This window comes from Platalea leucorodia, assembly GCF_965183815.1.
Source record: "Platalea leucorodia genome assembly, chromosome: 3".
Taxonomy (NCBI): Eukaryota; Metazoa; Chordata; class Aves; order Pelecaniformes; family Threskiornithidae; genus Platalea; species Platalea leucorodia.
In genome coordinates, this window is record NC_138825.1 from 43,956,606 (window position 1) to 43,977,258 (window position 20,653).

Sequence of the window (20,653 nt, forward strand, 5' to 3'; positions counted from 1 at the left end):
CAACATATTCCTGAAGGCTCCAAACTGCATTGCGGTCATCACTTTAAAATACATATTGCAAATCAAAATGCAAATTAGTTGCAATGGCAACATTCATGGCCCCCTTCTACAGTGAGAACTATGAATACTCACAGCCCTACTCCTGTGTGGACTTTAAGTTCTAAAAGAATACGAATGATGGTGGTATAATAAAGAGCAAGCATCACAACCCAATCAAAAAAAAAAAAAAAAATTATTACATACTTTCACTGCTATCTGCCATTAGTTTTTGGGGACTTCTAAGTACAAAAAAAAAAAAGTGATCCACAGTAATCTACAGTCATGCAATGTACTGTATTAATAACTGAGGTTTCTTATTCCAGCTAGATTTTTTGGAGGGAAAAAAAAAAAGTAGTTCAGGCAATAAAATCCCATTTTACTATTTTTCTTGAGTTACCACTGGAAGAATCTGTTTAAATCAGTTCTCCGAGTCTCCCACTACACAAATACTCAAAGTAGTCTTAAACTATTTGTAGTTCAGAGATGTAATCTTTGAATAATGTGTCACTGCTGTTTATCAAGAGCCAGGTATCACTACACAAAAGGCAGCATTATCAGAGATAACTCAAGATTTCTCAGCAATTTTAACCAAATTCAGCTGGACAGCAACAGCAGACCCATTCTTCCAGGTACCACCTTCACTGGGAATTTAAATGCACCAAGACACAACGGCCTCGGCAATAGGTAGCCCAGGCACTTTGCCTCTGTGCTTACCCCCATCATACGCCTGTATCTGGGGTTGCCAGGGCAGGAGGTATGCACTACTGAGACCACAGTGCCACTGCCTGCAGGAGGGAGAAGACAAGGGAGGAGCCACTGCTGTAGCAGCCTGCAGCCCCATGACAGCTCCCCCTCCTTCCAAACCGAGGGGCCGTGGCCAGAAGACAGCACAGAGTGGGCTGTGCATGCAAGAACCCATGCTATGGCTATCCATTACTGGCCAAGGGAGCTTTCTGGATCTCAGTTCTTTGAGGGAGGGAATAAAATCATCCTCCCAACCAGTCTCTCACCTTGGGCAAATACCTGCTTTGCCCGTGTCAAAAATTGGCCCTGAACATTGCTCTTTTTCCACTGCTCCCTGTGCAATTGCATCTCACCACTCAATACCAAAGTCCCTCGTCCAGAAACACAGTGATTCCACCTCACATTCAAGTGATCACTGTAGCACAATTTAAGGACCACATGGAGGGACACATGAGCTCAACAATTAAGTGAGGAAACACAGCATACATTCAGAACAAATTGTGAGACTCCGGAGAGAAATTTATAAGCTTTTTATATGATTATTTCTGCCACTGTACCAGGCCTCTTCCAGTGCAGATTTGGATGACCTTGCCTCGGAGGAAGCTTTGTTAGCTACTGTAATCATGAATACAGTATCTGCACTGTCACTGTATTTTAAGTCTCCACCATGCTAAATGCTGTTCCACAAAAGTAAAAACAGCTTGAGAACGTGTGTTTTATTTTGGGCTTCTGGTAATCTTTGAAACACTTTTATACTCAAATTTATGTAACTGTATCAATACTCTAAGAATAGAGAAAAACAGCAGTTATTTTTAGAAAGTGCCTAGGAGGATCCTTCACATCAAAATTTATTCATTCCCAGGATTAGATACCAGGTGACATTATAGAATAAAACTGTTATTTTAGGACTGTCTGATCTTTTGTTTATTTGAAAAGGCATAAAGAGGAGGCCTTTGCAGAAAAATAACAATGAGATAGAGGAGTTAGTGAGTCACAAGTGAGATGCAACTCCTCAGTGCTCCTTCGCATTGCCGTTCTGCAGAGCAGAGCTGCTCTCCAGGCATATGCTGGAACAAAACAAACCAAGCACAACCACAATAATCCACCACCAGACTATTTCAAAAGGCAATGAAAGGATACTCCAAATGTATCATCCTTTCCCATGTGTTATGTGCAAAAGTTAGGGAACTTAAATTGAAGTGAAAGATAAAATAATTTATCTTACAATTTCCTATCTGCCAAAATTACCCGTATTTTTTAATATAATTCTACCAGCAGTTAGATACCACCCATCAAAATACAGCATGCACACAAACTGAAAACTGAAAGGAGCCACAAATTATCCTTTTAGGTATTATTTTGAATAGGCACAAGTCCTAATTAGAGATAGACATATAGAGGTTTTAGGCAATAACTAAATTTATTAATAATTTAAGAGGAGAAAGCATGGGACAGAGTGATTATACCTAACTCCATAAAATACAAAGTAATCATAGATCATATTCTAGGTTTATAAGTAAAAATAATCTAAAAAATTTCAGAAAAGGTAGACACTGTAGAAAGAAGAATAACGGCCTGGTCTGTTTACGGCACCGGGCTGCAGCTTAAGAAATGAACCCTATTCTTCCCATGCTATAGGGCACAAAGATGCATCATGTGAACACACAAGCAGATCAAATGAATTTTTTCTTAACTTGCAACTTCGCGTTCCTATATGTAACGTTACTGTTGTTGCACGGAGACAGATTTTTAGTGTGTCCTTAAGCATTAAAGTTCATTACTGAAGTGCTTGATCATCCTATAAATCTGCAATTACACTGCAACTACAATTTTTAAAAGGAATTTTGCAGGACTTAAACTGAAGTAAGAGAAAACACTATAGGATCCTATTTATTTATAATCTTATCTTTTCATCACTGTCAGAGCAAGGATAATAATAGCAGCAATAAACTCGAAGCTGTAATGGATCTATTACACAGTAACTAAAATTAAAACATGAACTGATCACATTTTAAGTCAGCATTTTGAAATATCTTCTGCGTTCAAAAATTATTCCCTTGTCTAAAAATGAGAAGTAGCCAGGAAGGGTTGGTTAGCAGCTGTATAAGAGAACTCTGAAGTTTTTCTCATTAATATTTAAAAATTCACAGAAATTTTTTGCTATATTTTATGAGACCTCCCAGTGTCTTGTTCTTATCTTTACAAGTAAGAATAAAATCAAATAAAAAATACATTTCTATTTGCAAACCAAGAAAACTCATTTGGAAATGAATGAATAGCACTTTCTTTGTCATGGAAATGAAGCTACCCAATATGCTGCATTAAACAAACTATTCCAAAATCAACATTATCATTTAGCAATCTTCAGGCTGAAGGTAGGAATAAATCATATGACACTGCCCTACTAAAAAGAAGCTTAGGGTATATTTTATTAGAGCAAATAAACAGGATTCACCCATGTAAGCACTCCACTGAGACATGCCACTTTCAGTGCTAGTCTTCTCACTATTTGGATTTATTAGTTAACCGAGAGATACGCATACTGAGCTGTCATCACTTCTCTACTTCCATTCTAGGATTCCTTTAGTCAAGAAAATAACCATAAATTAAGTTCTAGGCTACTATGACAGGTATGCCTGAGATCAATACCCAGATTAGTAGTCTTGAAGGATTGGGCAGTAATCTTAACATACCCTGTCCTGAGGAATTTTTTGTGATTACAGAAAAAAAACAGCAGTAAAGAAATATCATTTGCAGTGTTTTTAAGTCAGTAAAGATGACACTAAGTTATCAAAAATCACTATTGCTTTTACACGTGGTAAGTGAAATCAGACTTGAACAATACTGAAAAGAAAATGCAAGAGGCTCATGTCCATATCAACAATATTCCTTCTTATGAGTAATACAACTCATCACAATATCCTTCAAAAATCTGTACTATCAGTGACACTTAATATTGATTCAGCAACATTCGTTATTATTCTATTATAAGCTGGAAACCTACCTTCTTTGCTCTTCTCCGTGTTCACCCGAAGGGACTGTCAAACATTCGTCCATGTGACCATGCAATAACCTCAGAACATCCCCTCCTATCAGATATCCTTGAATAAAGGGAGAAAATCAAGTGTATTTGTCTGAACGCAGCAACACTTAAAACTATAGTTCAAACTGTAATAAATACTATCAGTTTTATTTTTTGGTTTTTTTTTCTGTTGGTATTTTATGTTACTTTAAAAAGAGAGTCAGAAGAAGGGGAAGATACCTCCTACCCTGGGGAGCCAGCTGAACATTGCCAAGTGAGAAAAACTCCAAGTCAGCAAGTAGGAAAGGGTGGATCAGGAGAGTCTCTCAGACAGGGGACTGAGCGGTCAGCGCAACTCGGAAAAAGACTGATCCAGCGGAAACAAGTGCTTCCCTCCCAGATTACAACAGGTAAAGTGGGAGACTCTTCTCTCCCATTTTACCTGCTCACTTTTGGGTTTGATTTAAGTGAAGGATTTCAGTTTATACACTAACAAAACAAAGATTGATTGATTGATTTAGTTAGTTAACTTTAAAATCCTTTTTGGTGTCTTTGGAAGTTTTCTGTGAGAAAAACTTCTGGGAAGATCCACTCAAAGTTCTGCTTGACTTAAGATTCCCAACCTACAACCACGATTCTTTTGAACTCGCAAGGGAAACCCCTATACTGCCTATACTACCACTGCACATGCAGATTCAAAGCCAAACACTTGGTTCAAGTACAGATATGTGTGTTCACAAACTAAGGCACAGAGCATACACGTAGCATCACAATATTTGAAGGCTCAGGACAGTGCAGCCAGAAGCTGAAAATAAGGCCATAATTCTCATCAGTAAAGATATTAATAAAATAGATGCTTTTTCATCAGTCTTTTTCCATCAGAGATGTGACATTAAAAAGAAATACAATTTTGTGTTATCCTACAAATATTGTGTTATAATCTACCAACTGAAAAATGCTAAGGTTTAGTAGATTTTAAGCACAATTCAATGGTATTTTTTCAGTCTGACAAGCTAAACAGGTGTTTACATTTGTTTCCTAAACTCATCTTGCCTTCTTGCTAGAACTAGTCGATATCAAATTCTGCATTCCAGCAGGATGTAGGAACACAATTCCTTGGGTTTAGTGTTATAACAAAAAGATTTTTTTAAAAAATAAATTGGAATAATATTTTGAAGCTGTGTCTATACTAACAAATAATGCTGCGCAGTAAGACAGATCTGTACAGTGAAATGTTGTTGAAGACCCAACAGTCACACAGGACACATTTCACAGGTTTATTTTGAAGCTACAGGAACTCTTTTTCCTGAATATCTGCCAGGGAATATTTCAGGATATATTTTTTAAACCTTTGAAATCAGTATCAAATTAGTATTTATGTGGCCAATTTTAGCATTGAATTTTTAAATTCTTGATTTTGACACAGGGGGGTATGTCCAGGTAACAGTAGTTATATATATTAATTTTTACATGGACCTGTGTCAATATAATCCTGGAGATGTTCTGCCCTGAGTAGCTTTTCAGTTTTGTTTTGTTTTTAAAGTGCTCCCCATCCATGTCACAGTACAGGATTAGCAGAATTACTTGATCTGACTCTAAAGCTCTGTTTTGACTTAAACAATGAACTGACTTCTATGTAAGCCAGTTTTGCAGAAATGCATGTAAAAAGAAATCATTTTCTTTAAACTAACGGCCTCCAATATCCCAGTTCGTTTTACAGGCTATTTATCCATTATTTTCACTTCAAAGTAATTTCATTTAACTGAAGTGTTTCACTTATTAATCTATTTTTAATGGGAAGTTTTGATTAAAAGAGGGTATTGTAGTTAGTTATTCCCATACACTAACATTTTGTTTATGAAGATGACAAAGCATTCTGCAGATACTAACAAAATTAGCTTTATTTCTCTTATTTAGTCTTATATTACTCTTTATTTTCTCTTCCCTCTTTTTGAGGTAATTTTCTCCAGTTTGGCTACAGTTTTACTGAGGCATATAGAGTAAGGTCTTACACACTAAGTGTCAGGTTCACTCTCCTTTCACAACAAGACAACTTTGATTACAGGAGTATTTGCCGGTTTTGCTAGAATAAGGCCTTTGCTCTAATTCTTTCTGACACCAGCCAGCTGATCTTCTCTAGAAAAGATACTGCATAACAAAGATAATATCTATACCTGAGAAAAGTGAAAACGGAAAGGCATAGCAAGAAAGAACAAGCAAATACGCAGAGAAATGCACAGCTGCTAAAATCATATTACATCATATTCACATTACTTCCTGTGGGTATGAGTGCATAACATGACACTATAGTCTGTCGTTGTGGACTTCTTCCCAAACAGCCAGGCAGGTCTCGCTAGTGAGGTTCACCAACTGGAGAGATGTGGCACGGCACAAATCTGGGTCTCAGCTAATAAGGTGTACTGGGGTTACCAACATGAGTGCCACACCAGAGCTGCCAGCAGTGGAAGGACAAGGAAAATAGAGTTTATAGGAAAGGGCAACAGGTTGGAGAGGAGAAACTTTTTCTCCTCTCATCAACAGAAAGGTTTTATCCATTGTTAAGCGATGCACTAGCATTTTTTTAGTAACAGATTGCAACAGCAACCATGTCAGGCAATATGAACGTGCAGAATGATTCTCATAGTCTAAAAACACAGTGCGTACCTAGAAAGGAGATGTTGGCAATGCTGTCCCTGAAAGCTGAATGAGCAAAGCTGCAAGCATTCCACAACCGTGTTTTAAAATATGCCAGATAAAAAGAACTGATGTGAAATTTCAATGTACTGCCTTTTCAAAAAACAGTCCCCAAAAATCCCAGGGAGTAAGAAAGAACCTGCAGCTTTAACCTTCTTATGGTTCTATTACAAAATCTACTCAAAACAGCGATTCTGTAAGAAACTAGAAATCATTAGTCTTTACATGCTGACAAACTTTTTGGAAAAGACAACTTTTTTTCTTCTCTGTGGAATCATCATGGCATACATTCAGGGATCCTTTTACCTTCATGTCAGAATTTGCATTAAAAAAGACTTTCCTAACTCCTAAAGAAAATAAATAAAATTTGAAAGTTGTTCTCGCCTGTCTCTTTCTGTCTTCCCCCTCCTTTTGTTTTTCTTCCCAACTATATACTCCCAACAAAACCATTCCCACTCTTAGCTCCTTGGATTTCACATCCTGCTTCCAGTCCTCTTGCACAGCATTTTTGACTCAGTCTCAGGAACATGTAACCATGACTACATATGTCAGAATAATCTGAGATAATGTAAACCAGGACCAAAAGCCATTTAAAAAAATGTTATGGACATTATCATACCTTTAGAAAAATGAGATTTGAATCAGCTGCTCAGTATTTAGAGGAAAAACATGTAGAAAATCATCAGTGTCCCTTTCAGCATAATTTTCCCTCTCTTTTTTCAGAACATTTATATATTTATTTACTGGATTGAATGTTTACATGAGAAACCCACTTCCATGCTTCAGCCACACTTGGCAGAATAATTTGATTTTTCAGATATTTCATTTACTATCAGTCTTTCAATAATTATAGCTGAGTCAATCTTACCTTGGGCAACTTCACTTCCTGAACTGATTGGTGCTACACTCCAGAGCGTCTGCTGGAAGGCTGCATCAACATGTAAGCTACCATTGCCATAAGAGAGATGCTAAAACCAGGAAAGAGAAAGGCTTTTACTTGGGATTAATTAAAAATCTCATTATAGTATACAATAATAATATCAAACATTCTCTTGGTTCTACTGTACATAAATTGTTCATATTGACTGTATGATTAAACACAAAATCAGAGCTGGGTACTCTTCAAGGGACATTAGAAATAAAGCTAGAATAATAACAGCATATTTGCCTCAAAGAGACATACCTAAATGGCACAGAATGATCACCTGTTTGGGGTCTTAGACCATAGCAAACACTCTGAAGAACTGATTATTAAATGCTGTGGAGGTCTTACACGGGTGTTCTTCCTTCTGTTCGCAATGGGATTTTCCACAAAGTTTGAATACTGGGATGGGACATTAATCTGTGTTTCAGGTGTAACTCACCACTTAACTATTTCCTGTGGACCACTGGCTTCCTAAAACTGCCATCAGATCAAAGAAATCAAGTAATCAACTTTATAAGGCATGTAAGGGAGTTGCCAAAATATATTCTTGTGCAAAGTTTTCGTGATCCAAGCAGACCTGAAACTATCTTTCCCCGAAAGGCTCATCTCCTGCCTAAGCATTCAATGGGTGCTCTTCTTTTACTGAGTTATTGCCTATCTTCTGCCAAAGTGGCAGGTCTTTCCAGTGAGTGCCACAGATGCTTTGTCTTCTTGGAATCCTTTGTGTGTGCGTGTGTGCATGCACACATCTGTTTTCCAACTAGTTCGGTGACATTATTGTCTCAGAAATTCTAGTCTCACGGTGTATTATATATCACATCCATGCAAAAGCCTCACCATCAGTCAGCTTCACTGATGTACTGTTAAGTGCCAAACAACATAAGATTATACAATTATAAGGTTATAGAACCAAGCATTCCATAAATAAGCAGCTGCTTTGAAGTATACTATTTATCCTACCAGGTCATAGCTTTTTAAGTGCAGTAATATTTAGACACTTTTATCAAAACTTTATTTTAAACTACTGGACAGTAACTGTGTTTACACAGTAGTATTGGTCTCTGTTTCTGTATGTTGTGACCAACATTAACATCTTTTGGGTAAAATTATTAACCATAGAGAGGACAAAAATGGCAATGGAGGTTAGAAGGGGGTAGACTCCCAATGATATGTGCAGAGTCCTTCTGTCTTCCTGCCTGCACCTCTTCCAGCTGTACAGCGGTACAAGAAATAGCACATCAGCTCATTCAGATGGCTCCCGTAATAGCTAGTGACATACAAAGTAAGAGATCTCACAAAAGCCATTTTTTCCCACTGCACCAGTGTTGTTCAGCACACATAATGAAGGATGTTCAATGAACAAACCACCACTTCACCCCTTACTGCATTAACTTAGTCAATGACAGACCAGGCTGAGAGATTACAATCCCCAGCACACCTGCAGTCCCATTCTTGCCCTCTTGGCCTTAATTATATTGTTAGGTTTTCTCTGAGATCACTACACAGATTCCAGTTACAGACAAGGAGCAATTCAACCAGCACAACGAAGCAGGAATATTACTTTTTGTGGAAAACGCATCATTCAGGGTGGGCAAAGGAGGAAGAGGATAACAACTCTGTCATTTAGACCTGCCATGGCCAGAACATTTCTTGTAACTGTGTGCTTTGTCCATGTTAATGAACTGATTTTCACACACAATAGTATCAACTGAATTAGCATTCCATTTTATAGATAGGACACTGAACAAAAATATATCGCTGACATCGCTCTTCAGAACACCTGTTATTTTTATCCATTGATTTGACTCCAGTTGCAGCTCTGATTATAACCCAGATGTCTCAAGCTGAGTCATCAGAGAAATCTATCTTTAAAAAGTATGGTTTAAATGACCTAATACAACACATGACTACCAAAGCAGAGAAATAGAGAGTGTATCTCTGCAAATCTCCTTTCCCTCACTTCCCTAGATTGCTTGCTGCATCCTTCAATTTACAACTGAAGGCAGGAGTCTGGCAACTACAATTCCATATGCTATGGTGTTCATCCCCTGGACACCATCCATAGCAAGCAATAAAATGAAGCTTTGACCATGTAGAGGAGGTAGCCTGTCAACAGATATAGAAGGATTCAATTACATCAAATGTATAGGAAAAAAACCCAACAGATCAGAGATGCCAGTCTTAATCCTAGCATTGCCTAACTTTTCAGTGCTATACTTTACAATCTCAATGTTGTTTTAAAGCAATCTGCTGCCTGTTTGTAACTTACTTGGAGCTTATCTGCTTGGTTTGGTACTTTCAGCACAATAACACTACGACACTCACACTGGTGCTGAGCAGCCTTTGTACCTACTACACAGATCTTTGCTAGCTGGTAGAGTATCTGGCAGAAGTAGCAGGTTGCCATCATCGATGAGGACCACATGTGCAGCACATGCCTTTCAGGTATGCAGTAACAACATTTGCAAAGCAGAAATATGTTAGGTTCAGGCATCCTGCTGTCTATTCTAATCCTGGTATGGGACTTCAGCATTACAGGCAGGTCCTTCAGCCTCCTGTCTCACCCAAATAATATCTTTTCTGCACTGGTGTCCAGGCTCAACCAAAAAGCTAGATTTGTCTTCCCTACTGATAGACTAATAATCTCCTAAATCAGCATTTAACCTGCCATAGGTTTTTAATCACTTTTCAGAATTAAATTATGGTATTTTATGAATACAGGTTAACACTATAGTCTAGAGGCAGCTTCTCAAGGATAAACTCCAAGACTCAAATCTCCCAGAATACTACAGGTTTCCCAACTGAACCTACCATCATGTTATAAACTCTGTACTGCTCTGCAGAAAAGTAACACAATCACATCTCTGTTCCTAGGTCTTCAAGAAGAACACAGTGTCTTCAAGCTGACTGGAGAGCTTAGGAATCAGATGGTAATTTCCACAAGAACCCTTCAGCAGTGATTGCAGCAGCATAGCTGCATTTACAATAGCTCTAAATAACTAGATGGTGTATTTTAAATTTCACAGTCAGTCTGCATCAAAGTTTCTGTTCTCCAAAAAATGCCTGTGTGCAAAGAAAAAAACATAAAGAAAGCAAAACCTTTCCTTCAGGCTTCCTCTTGGCTAAGGTGTGTCAATACTAACATCTCATCTAGCAGTATCTGTTTCTATCTGCACTTTACGTTATGATGTCTTTGCCTTCAATCTCTGGCCATTCCAAATAGTGAGAATAGCAAAAGAAAAATAATAAAGAAAACTTATTTTCTGGTATATTTTGAGAACTGCATACAAGGCAGAGCCAATTCCCAGAATGCTTAACTACTGAACACAACAACAGCATCAACCACACTGCTTCAAAAGTTAGTACCAGCTGGTGCAGAGATGGAGGCCACAGACATGATCCAATTCAATCTATTTCTCTTTTCTACATGGAGACTCTGACAGCCCTCGCTATTTCCCATTTCTAACTGTCTTAAAATTACTACAATGATCAGCACAGAGAATCAGTTTCAAACCATTTAGGTACCTATCCTCAATGACCCAAGAACCTCTGAGATGTTCCAAGCCTTGAACAGACACCATTCGCACGACAGGTACACAAGTGAGAACGCATGCATCAGAGTGAGGCAGAGCACTTCATACATTTCTCTACTTTTACTTAGTCAGTCTGAGACCAGGCAAAGCAAAACTGGAAGAAATATCTCCAGTGTGGACATCTATCTTGGGAAAGAACTTACAAAAAAAAAAAAAAAAAAAAAAACCAACAACCAACAAAAAAAAAGAACGACAAAACTATACTCCTTTTTTTTTAATTAGGAAGGAAAAAACATTTTGCATCAAAAAAATGACAATGCATATGCATGGTGGGAAAGCATAAGGATCTCACAAAGGGTGGATGGGAGAAGCCTGCATTCCCCCTCTTTATATTAGCTCTCCTTCTGCACTATTAACCATGAAAAGCCTGAAGCACATCAGCTACTATGCTTCCAAATGATTATCATTTAGTATGATTAGATACAAGAGCTTTCATTAACAAAATATAATTTTACAGAAGCAAGTATTCAAAAACTAGGAAATGTCAAAGTAGCCTATGGAAAAATAATGGCTTCTGGTGAATGCATCATATTACTGTCTTCAATGGCATGATCCCGTACAATGTTTTCTACCAGTGCTGCCTCATTGTATATACAGGACAAAGGAGATCACTTCATGAACAGCTGCTCAGTGCTTTGTTTTCTCCTAAATCTTCAGTCTGCAGCCTCATGCTTTATTCAATACAGTCAATTCTTCAAAGCTTTGAAAAAAGAATTATTAATTTCCTCACAGGCTTTTCTCTTGCTACCAACAGTTACAGCATTTCACAAAACACAACAAATATTAATGAATTCAGTTTCTCAAAACCCCAAAGGAGTAGCATTATAGCCCATTTTCCAATGGGGAGTGGAGGTATATAGATAACACTAAGAAATTTTCATTAATCTAGGATGCCCAAGTTGGGGTGACAAGGACCTGTTTAATTCCCACTGTAGACTGCATTATATGCAGTTTTAATATTCAAGGCACATCTTCCATTCACCTCAGTTGCAGGTATCAAGACTAAGCAACTCTGGGACCTCAACCTCTAGCACAAGGAGGAGACCTCAGAGCCACAACTCAGGTAAGGAATATTCCTGGTAAGGGATGAAGACTTAGTGAGGTCTTGAAAGCAAGCCTGGCATAAAAGATGATCTGCTCAGCAAATTCCAAAGGAGAGTCTGGTACAGAATCTAATTCTCCAGGAAAATAAATAACTAAGCATCGTACCACCAATCCTCCACCTGCAATTCCCAGCTTGAAATTTCATCTTCAAAGTTGCCTCATTCCACAGCCTCTCTGCTACTCAGCCCTGACACATCCATCAAACTTTTAACTGCACTGAGATAGCATTCAATAAAGAGCCAGTGTGACTGTATATTTAAAAGAATTCATAAAACATATCAGTGCACTAATTTTTGCATTTTCTAATGCCTGTGTTTTTTTCAAAATCTAAGAAAATTATTTTCTGTGGTATATTTTCTATATGATTTTCCTATATTTTAAAAAAGTTTTATATATTTTATTATATAAAAATTTTATTATAACTTTATTATTAAATATACAGATTATATATAAATATATATTTTTTAAAAAGCAAAAAAAAAACCCCACAGTTACAGTAGGTGGCATCATACTGACACCCACATGAACCACAGGTAGAGAAGGAAACTTTAAAACCGTTTTTCAGACATCTGCCACCTAAGCTGACACAAAATCACCAACAGGAGTAGGCTGTCAGCATAGCAGGGGTGACTGCTGTGCCTTAATACAATGGGTTTCCCAGATAGTTGCTGATATCTCTAACCTAGCCAAGCCAGCTTCCCAACCCAGTCACAGCCTACCTTATCACCCAGAATTAGGATCTCCTCCTGCTTCAAAAGGTTCTCCTCAGACCTACAAAGCCTCAGCATGGTCTTTTGGCTTTTTTCTTGGTCAGCCTCTTCCTTCTCATGTCAGCCAGCATGAGACTTCTCTCCAGAAACTCACCACAACTCCTGCCCCTCAATTCTTTTCTTATTTCTTGGCCCCAGACTTTCCCCTCTCTGGATCTTTGTCCAGCAGTTTGGTTCTCCCCATCCAGCCTACTCTTCTTACAGATCTCTCTTGTCATCCTTCATTCCCAGTTCTACTCCACTGGTTCTTCTTTCATTTTTCCTTGCCAAAATGGCACAGGTTTTCTGCCCCAAAATTCTAACACAAATTTAATCAGCAGGTGCCCACTCCTCCCTTGTCACCAGCTTCTTGTCCCAGAAGATTTGTTAGTCCCTTAGTGCCTGCCTGCTTTCAGCTGCCAGTCTTTTCAGCCAGTCATCAAGTCCCACTCAGTTTCCCTCCTTCCCACTTCAGTCCCAGGCTCCTGTCCCTGCTACATCACCTGCCTTTTGTTCCTTCTACTTTCTCATAGCTTCCTCCTCCGCATATCTTAAATGACAGCAGATCACCGACAGCACATAAAACACTGAGTTCTCAGCTGTGCCTGACTTCATCCCTGCCTTGAGCCACCCATTACAAGGCATACCTGGTTCCACCAGGGTTGGGGTGTATTTAATTATTCGCTGTAGAGGGAGTTTGAACAGTTCTTTAACACAGAGGAGGTTCAAGAGGTCTAGTTTATGCAAAATAGACAAAGTCATCAATTTAGCTACTAAGAGAAAATTTTAAAAAATCTTCCCTGGGCATGACCAAGCTGCATTATTTCAGGAGAATGTTCTTTTACTAAGTTTAAGCAAGGAGAGGCTTGTTACCTTTTTTCCCCTTTTTCTTTTTTTCTTTTTTTTTTTTTTTTAAAGTTAGTGAAAAGTACACCTGTGATGTCAAGAACACTCCTTCTAATTTCCCATGTTTGTTATAAAGCGTGGGATGCTCAGCATTTTCAAGAAAATGAAATTAATTTTCTTAATGAGGTACATTTTTTTTTCTTCCCTGTCTTCAAGTTTAATGACGTCTGACCTCTTCTGGATGAACTAAAAAAATTGTCTCAGACTGATAAAAACAAAAACAAACAAACAAGCAAACAACAAAAAAAAGAAAAACAGAAATAGATGCTACTATTTCTTATAAGTAATTTTTTACATTACAAGCACTTGGAAGCAGGATTTTGTAAGGCAGAGCAGCTTGACAGCTTTAATTATCGGGAAGATCTACCAGCCTCCACAATAACATTTCAAATTGTATAAAGACTCTGTGGGAACTGCATTATGATCAGTGTAACAGAGCAGCTCACAGAGCAACACTACCTTGCTTCAAGTAATTTCAGGTTTGTTTATGCAGATTCAAATTATTTCTAAGAAAAATGTTTTTTACTATTTTTCAACAAAAAAATAAATGATGGAATTGTGAACTTACACAGAAGAAAGCAAAGTCTAATACTGAGTTTCATACTATCAGGAAAAAAAAGAAAGGGGGGAGAATAAATTTTTTTAAAAATGTAAAAAAAAAACAAAAACAAAAAACAAAAAACAAACAAAAAAAAACCCACACCTGCTATGTTCTCTGGTACTACTGCACCAACAAATGTTACAGATATTTAGAAGCTATCCCAAGTATCTGATAATAAATAAGAGAACTAAAACTAAGAGCTGAAAATAAACAATGTATTTGTAAACTGCCTTTCCAATACTCAGGAACCTGTCCTCCTATGCAGGGCAAATGAGAGATAGCAGCTCCACCTTTCAAATAATTTGATCTAATTTGGATGATATTATTTTTGAAAGGGAAAATCTTCAAGGAAAAGCTTACACTTCAAAGGGAAGTTTCCAATTAGTTTCATATTAGTTTCCAGTATTCAAAAAAAACAATACCAAAAGGTCATTTAAGTCAAAGAAATAAACCTTAAGGTTTGTTCACAGATTTGCATAAAGCAGCTGCAGGTCAGCATTACAGTCAGGACGGCAACTCAGCAGCTACATATGTGCCACAGTGCAGAAATTGTTGCATTATACTGAAATCTGTGCACTGTAGATTCAAAGTTGGCGTTTTTTTCCTCTTTCCTGACTTCTTAGCCAGAATAACACTGACCTGATTGATACCAATGTTAATTTTTATCTTCATTTATGCATTTTGTCTTTCAACTTCATGTCTAAGGACTTTTTCTTGAATTACGTTTAAAAGACGAAGTTATCCAGAGGCTTCATGAATTTGAAAGAAATTACAATTAACTGAATTTCTGAACTATTCAAAATTGGAAATTTTGAAAGCAATCGTGGTATATAATTAACTATAGGCACAGGCAAAGCTCAGCGCAGGGGTGCATGCTAATATGTACAAGATGGGGAAACATGCTGGAAATGTTACATCGGTTCATCAGCCTGCACTGCCTCGAGAAAGGAAACAGAGCAACTCTGGCTTGAACTTAAATGGTGGCAATTTTTACAGCTTTTTGCTCTGTGCTAAGAGGGTTCAGCAGAGCCAAGTCTCCTCTCTGAAGGATCTGGCAAGAGCGCAGCTCACGCGTTATGTAACGCCACAAGCACTTATGTAAGTGCCTTTCCTCAGAAAGGCTGCACAGAAAAATAAGCATCTAAAATCCTGCTGCATAGGTAGGGATAGCGAGAGTCAGAGCAACCCCATGACTTGCCCAGGGACACTGCTGTGTGTCAACAAACAGCCAAAATCCACATCTGTGGACCTTTAGCTTACTATTTGAATGCTAATCTTCCTATCACTTTAGCAGTCGTTCACTGCAATTAAAAAGATGACTCTTCAGGGGAAAAAAAAAAAAAAAAAAAAAAGAAGAAGTCAATTGTCCCAAAATCTTTTTTTGATGGAAAGCAGGGAAGGGGAACCATAGGAAAGTCCTGACATTTTCCTAATACTTTAACAGTGGCTGCGAAGCAAATTAGGTCTAAACACTAGTCTACAGACTACACTGAGATCATAAAGTCACAAAGTCAATGGGAAAATAAAATTCAGTAACTAAGCTGCACTCAGACAACTGGAAGACTAACCTAGGAAGCTGACGTAGTTCTGCTCTCCCCTTGTATTGTACAAATTAAACTAAGTTCTGACCACATTTAGCAAAAGCCATGCCCTGTAAATGAACTCTACTCATCTGTTATTTTTACATACACATCTTTGCCCCAGGATTGTTAACTTGTTTGGCTTAATTTGGAGATAATTAGCAAGTTGCTTGAAAACATAGAGCAATATCGCAATATAAAAAGGTGAAATTCCAACTCTATTCCTAACAGAATACAGACATAGAACATTTGATAGAAAACTTACCTTTTCTTAAGGTCCTAACTGTAAGCACATAATGTACATAAACCTAACTCTCAGCATCCTGCTGAACATCACTCTCTGTCAAGGGATCTATCTGAGGAACTTCTCACCCTTAGAAAAAGCGTTCCTCAACTGGATTCAATAGAACATATTTGGTCTCACTATCCAAGTGGATTCATAAAAATAACTTCATCTCTCCACAGTCCTAACTATTATAAAAGGTGTCAGTTGCTACGTTCCTTTAAGTGTTGTAGAAAATAGGGACTATAACGTGACACAGCACTCAAAATGAAAATACTGTGATTATTTTCAAAGGTACGTCCTCTGAAGTTACTTTGTAGATGGCCTAATGGATTAAGACTAACAGTTTAAGATGGAGAGGCAGCTTTCATGAAAAATATTTACTCATTGGTAGCTGGCTAATTCAGTCTTTATCAACTGTTTGGATCTTCACAAAAGTATCACTGCTTTATTTGCAGTGCTAATATAACTACTGAGTAGGTAGCAAAACCACAAATATTTTTGTGATTTTGAAGCTATGTAGTTCACCAGCCCTTAATTTAGTCTGGAAAAACATCTGTTCATAAAAATGTGGGGGTGAATGCATGTAAGAGCAAAATTCTTTTGCTGAATCCTTGCTCCTTCTTACTATCAAACCAGAGCTTGAATAACTGAAATACGTTTAATAACTATTCATTAAAATCTAGCTCTAAACCATTTTAAGACTATAATACAGAGATTAAAACATCAAGAACATAGATTTGTGTTGTTTCTCTCTACACTGAAAATATAATTTATTTTTAGCGTATTGCTATTTTGTATGGAAGACGCAGTATACGCATTAACACCATGTGTGGAGGAAAATCAGTCTCTGCAGTCAGCATCATGTCTCTTGCTGTATAGAAGTACATATGACAGCCTTGAGAATCAACAGTTGAGGCACAAACCCTAAATAATATAAAAGGCTGAGCTGATTTATTAATTAGAGGGCAGAAAGTATGAGTTCAGGCATATACCTATGCAGAAACACAATCTGGAGCACTATTCAACTCCAGCAACCCAATTCAGCAATTCAATGAATTGCAAAGAAATTCAATGTCTTTAAATAAAACCTTTTCATTAATTAGATTTCTCATTAATTTTGTCCACAATAAGTTGCTTCTCCAGTAAGTCTAATTACAATTTTCATAAAAGCAGTTATTAAAAATAATTTTAAAATGTAAAGATGATCGGAAAGTTGTCAGAATGTCTACTTACAAGAAATAACTCATTCAATGAGTTACCGAGCTTCTAATTAGAAGTCACAATTATATTCTAATAATTATATTCTCATTTTCCTAAGTGTTTCCAAAAGAAGGGAGAATGTTTTCAATTTTGTCAAAAAGAAAAAAACATTATTTTTAAGTTTTATTAAGCTCCTCACTTCTTTTTCTAAATACCATAAAAAACTTCCAGAAATAGTGTTTCGTGGCACAAAAAAAGTGAATAATATAGAATAAACTTTAATGCTATACACCGATCTGAGACAGTCCTCTTGACAAAGCTAAAAACACTTCCTCTTTAAAGATCCTCTTTTTAGTTGTAGCTACATTTGCCAAATCACTGATTTTACAGAAGCTTCCAACAGCTTAATTTTCTTCTTATTTCCATCTTTTTTTTTTCCAGATAGAATAGTTCAGGTGCTTGCAACACCAAGAAAACAAAAAAGAAAATAATCTTAAAGTGTTGAAGAGTTTCATTACAGAACAAATGGGAGCTATTTTGATGAGGAAGAAAGTTATTTAAACCAGTGATAAAAAGCAGCTAGCACAGAAAGTTTTAAAGTATTTCAATTATAGTTAATTATTAAGTATTTTAATTATATTGCACTCTACATAATCCTAAGAAAATATGGACCTTTTAAGGCCCACAAAATGCTATATACCCAAGTTAAACAGTCCAAAATTTTGGTATAAAGTTTTAATTGATATATGATAGTGCTGTTAACCTCTGAACACTCACAGGGACTCTAAACACCTCAATTATGCAATTTGAACAGATTTCTTTTTTCTGTATTTTCTGTTTTTCTTCATTAATAATTTTTTCAATTTCCATTCTATTATTGAAATGAACACAAATGAGGTTAGTCACATATCAGTGACATGCTTTCCCGACCTTCATTGTCTCGGTTTGCAAAATAGTATCAAATACTAGTTTAAACACCTTAAGCTATACTTTTGTGGAGGTGGAAATGTAAACCAGACATTAATATAACACTTTCATTAACTATTTTTTCTGTAGAGGAAGCACTGTACAGATATTCTTACAGAACTTACCAAATATCTTTCTGAAGAGACACTGACTAAAATGAGATCATCTCCAACACGCACTTTTTCTCCTTCTGATCGTTGCTTGGAAGCAGGATGGATGGTCCACCAGCATGCCTCACCTATATCATTATAGAGTAATACCAGAGAAAGAAATTAGAAAGAAAATGCCCAACATTATTGCCATTACATTCGCATTTATCTCAATCCCAAAGTTCTGACCCAGTTTTCAGTTGGGTAAACCAAGCGTCCATGTGTTTTCCATAACTAATATCATTCCTGCACTACCTTGTCAGAAACTCAGCTGGAAATAACACACATATGCAGAACACAGCAAGACGTCTGGAACAGTGATTCCAGAGTTGAGTAAGGAGGCGGCTCTCCATGTTCTCCAGGCAACCTGGCCCAGGCTGCTTTTGCTAAAGGGCTTCCCCGTCACCTTTGTTGCAGGTTATGAGAAAGACTTCGAAGAATATTCCACTGAGAATGAGGACAAAGAAGTGGGCGTTTCTAATTCCCCAGAATATTCCTAAGTATTAAAGTCACAAGTTTTGTTCCCATGATAAACCTTGCTTTCAGATATACTTCTTGAACAAAAAGCATGCTTTTCAGAAAAAAATCTCTTTGATCTTGAAACTGTTCAATTGTTGCTGTTATCACAGTTATTACTCGTAGCTAGAGGAAGGCTTTAAAAAACAAGCAAACTTATTATTTCTAATTAAACAATTACACCAAGCTGATGGCATTGTAAGAAACTATGTCAGTCTTAAAAATACAAACAAATCCAAGTCACCAGCAGTTCTAAAACTTTAATAGAATCTTTGTTTAAAATAACACAAGTTTAAAAAAAAAAATCAGCAAAAGGCTTCTACAGGAACAATAACTTGGCAATATTCCTTTACTTATATTCAATATTATAAATTTATATTTAAATATCAATAGACATGTTTATATCTCATAGAAAAGAAATTACATAATCTATTAGAAAATGTGAAGATACTGAATGTGCAAAACACAGAAATATTAAGTTTTCTTTCTTTAGCCCTTAAAATAGTCTTAATTGTTACATGATTTATATGTATTTATAGGTCTCTCTTCTGATTTTTAGATTGAAAGTATTCTTCATTACATAGTCTTTTAAGCTAGTGTTTACCTGTTGTGTCCTCTTGCAATCCTACATCAAACGCCAGCTTATCCATTGAAGATCGAGATGTAGAGAGGCAGCATAGATACTATCAAAAGAAAAAAGCGTGCATTACTAGTTTTGCTCACATCTGATAACCCACTGAAATATAAAAAGCCATCAATCTACTAACACAGGATTAACTATTCTTAAATTATCCCCTCTAGTTACTATCAAGAAGATATACACTTGATAAAGTGAATGGCACTCAAGGAGACTTGACAAAGATACATGTTCTAAAATACCCTGTCTATACACGTATCTTTCCATTGAGGCTGGAATAGTGAGACTGGAAATAAATGAGCTGGTTGCATCAAAGTTCAGCTCCATGAAGCCTCACTTAAGGAGTCTGGAACCCGTATAATTCATCAGCAAATTGAAGAGTAAGGCTTCTGTCCAAAATATGTGCAAGAAGGAATTTCCTTTTCCGCTCAGTCTCTAACATATGTTCAGGTTGCCAGCCAGATGCCAGCTGTGGATTCAGTCACAGCTTATGCAATATGCAATATCCAAGGGAAAAGAAATGAGAAATCACCAACTCAAAATAGACTGACAAACAGAGAACTCATCTCTATGGAGCCAGACTTAGTTTTAGCACTTACCCAGATACAACCAGCTCGGTTTTGTATTTCCAAGCATCTATTCTTCACAAAAGTTTCCATTAACGATGGGTAAAATGCCTCTTTGATGTGAATAGTTCTCCAGATATCAGTAAATGGCAATAGTCTGGGCCCGTTTATAAACATAACTTTCATACAAAAAAGAAATCATTGCTGCTGTCAACTCCTGTTACATACCATGCCGCTGTAGGAATGGCGCAGCAGGATTGCATGCCCATAGAGTAGTGTTCGATGACCACCACCTTGTGCAGACTGAAAGATAAAGAGAAGTGATATAGTGGTATGTTGTAATAAAACCAGGCCTTCTGCGGCGGGGGGGGGGGGG

At 37.1% G+C, this 20,653-nt stretch overlaps 1 protein-coding gene across 1 annotated transcript in view; it reads right to left on the reverse strand.

Moving 5' to 3' along the window:
• The window catches only part of RYR2 (ryanodine receptor 2), a gene marked incomplete at both ends in the record, with an annotated part of 441,781 nt that overhangs the window by 244,473 nt on the left and 176,655 nt on the right, over positions 1–20,653 (reverse strand). Inside the window, 5 exons of the mRNA XM_082305460.1 lie at positions 3,788–3,884; positions 7,368–7,467; positions 18,535–18,647; positions 19,679–19,757; positions 20,506–20,580. Of these exons, the coding sequence (XP_082161586.1) occupies positions 3,788–3,884; positions 7,368–7,467; positions 18,535–18,647; positions 19,679–19,757; positions 20,506–20,580 (464 nt within the window). The remainder of the gene's footprint in view (positions 1–3,787; positions 3,885–7,367; positions 7,468–18,534; positions 18,648–19,678; positions 19,758–20,505; positions 20,581–20,653) is intronic.